Consider the following 6,611-nt stretch of genomic DNA (forward strand, 5'->3'; position numbering starts at 1 on the left):
AAAAGGATTCCTTACTTGGAGGAGGTATCAGAAGCATGGGCCAAAAATAATTTGCATACCTCTAGCTACGAAAAATGCGTACAGCAGTCTTTGGATAACTATTACACAAATAAGAAAATTAGTATCAAGGGTAATTCCCCTTGAATCCAAAACCTCTCAAGTTGGAATACTATGGTGACAAACCCACATATAGATATGTCATGCCAAACCCACATATAAGAGGAAGTGTCAAGGATCAAAAGGTTTAAACCTTTACCCATTAAATAAGCAGACTTGAGAGAAAAGAAGCCATCCTTAGAGAAGGCTCAATTTAGTAGGTGCAGGGCAGAATTTTTTGTTAGAGAAGGCTCAATTTAGTAGGCGCAGGGCAGAATTTTTTGTTAAAGAAGGCTCAATTTAGTAGGTACAGACTCAATTTTGTGAAACTAATGTATTTGTCAAGACTTAAGAGTCAAGATAAACTAAGACAAACATACGTAAACACTTATACACACATATATAAACTTAATATTTTAATATTAGTTAGAGTAGGCCATAATATATAAATATATTGTATATGAAATTATCAACTTTACAAATTTCTAAAAGCCGGCCATATTATCGCTTTTCTAACCTATAATATCAAGCCATGTGTCTCACTTCTTTACTGGCTTCTATTTTATAAAAATTTATACAAGCAGTGTTAATCTTTTTTACCACATGCGTCTCATTCCTTTATCGAGTTTTATTTTATAAAATTTGGAGTCATATCAAGGATATGAATTTATAGTACCTTCAGTATACTATTTTTCAAGAATTTATCTACATGGTGCTAATTTCTTAGTAAACAATAATAGTCACTTTTGCCTATAAAAAAAAATAATAATAATAGTCAATTTCTTTTTGTCATTCTGTCCCTTTTGGTCCGATCACTGCTAACTAAGGCTTGAGCTTGGTTGTATTTCAAAATAAATATTTGAATGCATAATTGTTTGACAGATAAAAGTCCCCCTTTTAACCCAAAAAAAAAGACAGATAAAAGTCCCCCCCTTTTTTTTTAGCAAAATAAAAGGCCCTTTCATGATATGGACAATTCGACCTTTTAATTTGCCGTACGTTACATCATTTCATAATTCTATCGCTAGAAAGAATTATTGGCTTATTTCCGCTTTAAGTACACACGCTATTCGTTCAAGGCTTCAAGCGTCTCTCATACTTTGCCTCCCATTTTTATGCAATAATAAGGCCATAGTATATAGCAAACATTCAACAGAGTAATTGGATTGAAAAGATTCCTATACAAAATCAAGCACTATTTGAAATATATTTAAGTAACTCTCTCTCTCTCTCTCTCTCTCTCTCTCACACGTATAACAAATAATCTAATACAAATGTGGTTTGGTTAAGATGATTGACAGTACATTATGGGATTTTTATATTACCATGTGAGTCATGTAAAGTTGGTGCAATCCTCAAATAATACTTAAATTCAAGCCACTAATCAAAAGAACCGGAGTCAATGATCCAAGCAGACTGATAGGTAAGAAATACCAGTTGAGCTTTGCACGACATTTCTATATATCACAAAGTATTTGGAGTTCAATTGTGCAAAGCTTGAACCATCCTTAACTCCAAAATATGGCTTCCATTGACAAAGAGGTGGCTGCTGAGCTTCTTCCCTTCCTCCGAGTCTACAAGGATGGTTCAGTAGAGCGATATCTAGGTTCACCAATTGTGCCACCCTCACATGAGGACCCAGAAACAGGAGTGTCATCAAAAGATATCACCATTTCTGAAAACCCCACCATCTCAGCTAGGCTTTACCTCCCAAAACTCACACAACCAAACCAAAAATTGCCCATCTTGGTCTACTTCCATGGCGGAGCCTTTATTGTTGAATCTGCTTTCTCCTCTGACCACCATAGGTACCTCAATGATTTGGTCTCTCAAGGTCAAGTTGTTGCTGTATCAGTGGAGTATAGGCTAGCTCCTGAGCACTTACTCCCTATTGCATATGAAGATAGCTGGGCTGCATTTCAATGGGTTGCATCACACTCTATGGATAACTATGCTGATAAAGAGCCATGGCTGGAAAATCATGGTGACTTTAAACGAGTTTTTGTTGGCGGTGACAGTGCAGGAGCTAATATTGCCTATAATATGACCATGCGAGCTGGGATTGAGGGCTTGAATGGTGGTGTTAGGATTGTTGGAACTTTTCTAACTCATCCGTTCTTCTGGAGTTCAAAGCCAATAGGTTCAGAGTGTACAGTGGAACATGAGAAGTCACTCCCATGTAGGCTTTGGGAGCATATATTTCCGGGAGCACCTGATGGCATAGATAACCCAAAGATGAATCCTTTGGGTCCAAGAGCACCAAGCTTAGCTAGACTTGGGTGCTCACGGTTGCTTGTGAGTGTTTCTGAAAAGGATGAGCTGAGAAATAGGGGTGTTTGGTACTATAATGCAGTAAAGGAAAGTGATTGGGAAGGAGAAGTAGAGCTGGTTGAAGTGGAGGGAGAGGGTCATGCTTTCCAGATTTTGAAATTTCGGTGTGAGAATGCTAATAATTTGAACAAACGGTTGGTTTCTTTTCTCCTCAAGTAAAGTCATCTTTTGTGAGGTTTCATGTTTGTGTGTGTGTGTCAGGCCTTAGTTTTATGAGTGCTTGAAAACTCAAGCTTTATGATGCTTGAAGGTATCGATAATAAAGGAAAATTATTGTTTTAGACTCTTTAATTTACATTTTATGTACACAATGTCCATATTTTCGAGTTATAGGGCTTAGCTTGCTCAATTAGAGTTGTGAGATCAATGATAAAAAAAATCAATCTCAATTTTCACCTAATGCTATCCATTAACGGCTAATGAAATCAACAAAAATTCTCATCCTCTGTTTAACCTCCTTTCCCATTTTCTCTCTCCCCTCACTTTGTTTGATTTTTTCTTTGTTTTTCTCGGCAACCAAACAAATCCAATTTCATGAAATTCACAATTAAACAATACTTGATTGTTTGAGCTTAGAGCTATGCTTTCACTACACTGTCATTAAATTATTATTTGATTTGACATTAGGTCTATGTCAAGAAAAGTTTACTGGTAAATATGGAGATTACTCAAGTAGTATAAATGTATTACCACTAGAATCCAGAATTCAAATTTTAAATATATTAAAGAAGTCTTTTTCACGGAAAGATATATCCTGCATCGATCAGGTATATGTCTTCCCTCTCTCACAGCTGGTGAGTTTCTCAGAATAAATATATACCCAATGCAGGGTATACCGTTTCCTTTCTCACATATAACAAATAATTGGGGACTTAACAAATAATTGGAACTTGTTGGCTCCTTAGTTAGCATGGAAATTAGCTCCTCAAAAAAAAAAGAAAAAAGTTAGCATGGAAATTACAAAGACGGGTATAAATGCCCTTTCACAAAATCCAAAATACAAAATCCAAACCTCAAATATTATATCGAAAAGACTCTCTATCACATATCACAAATAAATAATATATTGAGGAGTTGTTCGGTTCCCTGTTCTAATTTCCACCAGGACAACCTCGACAAAATAAACAAAGAAACTTGATATATATGGATTTGGTTAACATGACCGACTTTGATGGGATTTATACGCTGATGCAGAGCCAAGGTAGTACTTAAATTCAAGCCACTAAACATACCCAAGTTAGGAAATAGCAGTTGAGCTTTGCACAACCCTGCTATATATCACAAAATATTTGCATCCCCCACTCCAAAATATGGCTTCCAATGACAAGGAGGTGGTTATTGAGTTTCTTCCACTCCTCCGAGTCTACAAGGATGGTTCAGTTGAGCGATAAATAGTCTCACCAATTGTGCCACCCTCATTTGAGGACCTAGAAACGGGTGTGTCATCAAAAGACATCACCATTTCTGAAAACCACACCATTTCAGCTAGGCTTTACCTCCCAAACCTCACTCAATCCAATCAAAAATTGCCCATCTTGGTCTACATCCATGGTGGAGCTTTTGTTATAGGATCTGCCTTCTCCTCTGACCACCAACAGTACCTCAATAGTTTGGTCTGTCAAGGTCATGTTTGTTAGGTTCTAAGGAGTTAGGATCTAAATGTAATAGAACTTCAATGTATAATGTTGGTAAATCATGATCAAAATTTAGAGTCTAGATTTAAGCTGCTTAAAGTATGTTTAATGTAAAGTTGGAATCGAGTAATTGCAAAAAATTACTATTCACTTTCTAGAAGGCTCGATCGATCGAAAATTAGACTCTATTGATCGAAGTTCGTGTAGAATGTTTGTTTTGAAGAATTTTTAAACTCAGCCCAAGCCCATATGACGTATAGGGTTTTATGTTTTGCTTGGAGTATAAAAGAGAAAACCCTAGCCACGTTTTGAGGTTGTTGTTTATGCTGTGTCTGTGAATCTTTTGTGAGATCTAGAGGTGTTTGGCCTCATACACACTTAGGGTTATCAAGATCGAGATTGATGTCGAGAGCTTGGTGATCGCTTCAGTTGCTGCATAAAGAGCTTAAGGAAAAACAAGTGGTATACATGTGGATGCTGTGGATCTGAGAAAGAAGTAGCCCGTGGACTCAAAGCTGTCACGTGGTTGTGATAGTAAATTTTCTACTCGAGGTAATAATACAATGTTAGTGGTCTAACTCGCTATTTTAAAACTTCAATTCTTTCATAGTGGATCTGTTTTACCTTGAAGATAGCTTGGTTAAATCATTCCTAAGTTTTTTACCTATTTTGTTTTCCTGGGTTATCCTATTGTTGTGTTCTTTATTTTTCGCACTATTTCAATGATATGATTTACTTGTATTAACCTAGATTTGAATAATTTACCTAAGTTAATTACTTTGTTAAATAACTAGGTTAATCTCTTTGTCTTTAAAGGGGTCTAAAAACGTACAATATTGTTGCTGTGTCAGTTGCGTATAGGCTAGCTCCTGAGTACTCTATTCCCATTGCTTATGAAGATTCCTGGGTTGCAATTCAGTGGGTTGTATCACACTCTCTGGATAACTATGTTGATAAAGAGCCATGGCTGGCAAATCATGGTGACTTTTGAGTTTTTGTTGGTGGTGACAGTGTAGGAGCTAATATTGCCTATAATATTTCCATGCGAGCTGGGATTGAGGGCTTGCATGGTGGTGTTAAGATTTTAGGCACTTTTCTTACCCACCCTTTCTTCTGGGGTTCAAAGCCAATAGGTTCAGAGTGTAGAGTAGAAAATAAGAAGTCTTTCCTCTGTAGGCTTTGTGAGTATATATATCCAGAAGCACCTGATGGCATTGATAACCCAAAGATGAATCTGTTGGGTCCAAGAGCACCAAACTTGGCTAAACTTAGGTGTGATTGGTTGCTTTTGATTGTTGCAGAAAAAGATCAGCTGAGAGATAGGGGTGTTTGGTTCTATAATGTAGTGAAGGAAAGTGGGTGGGAAGGAGAAGTGGAAATTGGTTGAAGTGGAGGGAGAGGTTCATGCCTTCCATGTTATGCATTTTAAGAGTGAGAACGCTAAGAATCATGGTTTTGAAACCCGGACCATTCATTGAACCATAAAAGAGAGAGGTTCAAGGTTTTTGAGGTCGAATCGAGGTTGAACTGAAGTCAAACCGTGGTGATGTCATAATTAATTTAATAATTAATTAAAGCCTAAATATAGATATTAAATTTATAAAATTAGCAAAATTGACTAAAATATCTATATATGTGAGGGAAATTTAATGATTTTCAAGCATATATTTAATAATTAAATAATAAAGTTAATAAAATAAAATAATAACTATGAAAATATTAAAATTTATGATTAATTTTTGAAGTAAAGTTGAATATCTTTGAAGGATTCTAATTACAATTTTTTTTTTTTATTCTTTGTAAGAGATGAATAATTTAATTAAGTAGAATAAAATTGTGTTAAGTTGTTTTTATAAAAAAAAAAATCGCAAAGGGGTTGGACTGCATGGTTCTTGCCACCGGTTTGTGCTATCCAATCCCAGTTTTAGGAGTTCACAGAATTAACAAAAAATCCGGTTCTTTATACTTAAAAAATCGGTTTTTATCCCGGTTCTTGGTTTTCATGACCCGACCTCCCAGTCCGGTCCGGGTCTGAAAACAATGCTAAGAATTTGATCAAACGCTTGGCTTCTTTTCTTCTCAAGTAAAGCCATCTTTCATGAGGTTTCATGATTTTCTTTTGTTCTTTTTAGGATAAATATTATTGCACACACTTTTACACAATTAAAAAATAATAACTGAAATTATGAAATTGTGACTTGATGTCACAATTTATTAATAAGCACTACTCTTCTTTGAAAGCCTGGCTTTTATGGATGATGGAAAACTTAAGCTTTATGATGTTTGAAAGCATTTTTATAACTTATTAGTAAGCCTGACTTGAAGTCACAATTCATTAATAAGCACTGCATTATATAAGTGATTATGAGAATCCCTAATTATAACTTAACCAGCAGTCTTTTAAGTTCCGAGCTAGTTTTTAATGCCAAATGGTTCGGGAAATTCACAGCATAACGTAATTAAATAATTTTGTACAAGATGATATATACTCTTCTTGAATGCATGATTTATACTCTTCTTGAATGTATGATCTATTCTTTGGGCGAGATT

The 6,611-nt window shown here is 35.5% G+C and overlaps 1 protein-coding gene and 1 pseudogene across 1 annotated transcript; both read left to right on the forward strand.

The window, feature by feature from the left end:
- The first annotated feature begins 1,519 nt into the window (after positions 1-1,519).
- On the forward strand, positions 1,520-2,707 carry LOC142626013 (2-hydroxyisoflavanone dehydratase-like). The gene has a single exon (XM_075799778.1). The coding sequence runs from the start codon at positions 1,618-1,620 to the stop codon at positions 2,584-2,586; it is 969 nt and encodes a 322-aa protein (XP_075655893.1). The 5' UTR covers positions 1,520-1,617; the 3' UTR covers positions 2,587-2,707.
- Positions 2,708-3,737: 1,030 nt separating this feature from the next.
- Positions 3,738-6,148, forward strand: LOC142623580 (2-hydroxyisoflavanone dehydratase-like; annotated as a pseudogene).
- The last annotated feature ends 463 nt before the right edge of the window (positions 6,149-6,611 follow it).

This window comes from Castanea sativa, chromosome 2 (assembly GCF_040712315.1).
Source record: "Castanea sativa cultivar Marrone di Chiusa Pesio chromosome 2, ASM4071231v1".
In the NCBI taxonomy this organism is placed as follows: domain Eukaryota; kingdom Viridiplantae; phylum Streptophyta; class Magnoliopsida; order Fagales; family Fagaceae; genus Castanea; species Castanea sativa.

Bases quoted from the DNA above. Each gene is read 5' to 3' on its own strand.
- LOC142626013 (XM_075799778.1), top strand. From the start codon at position 1,618: ATGGCTTCCATTGACAAAGAGGTGGCTGCTGAGCTTCTTCCCTTCCTC.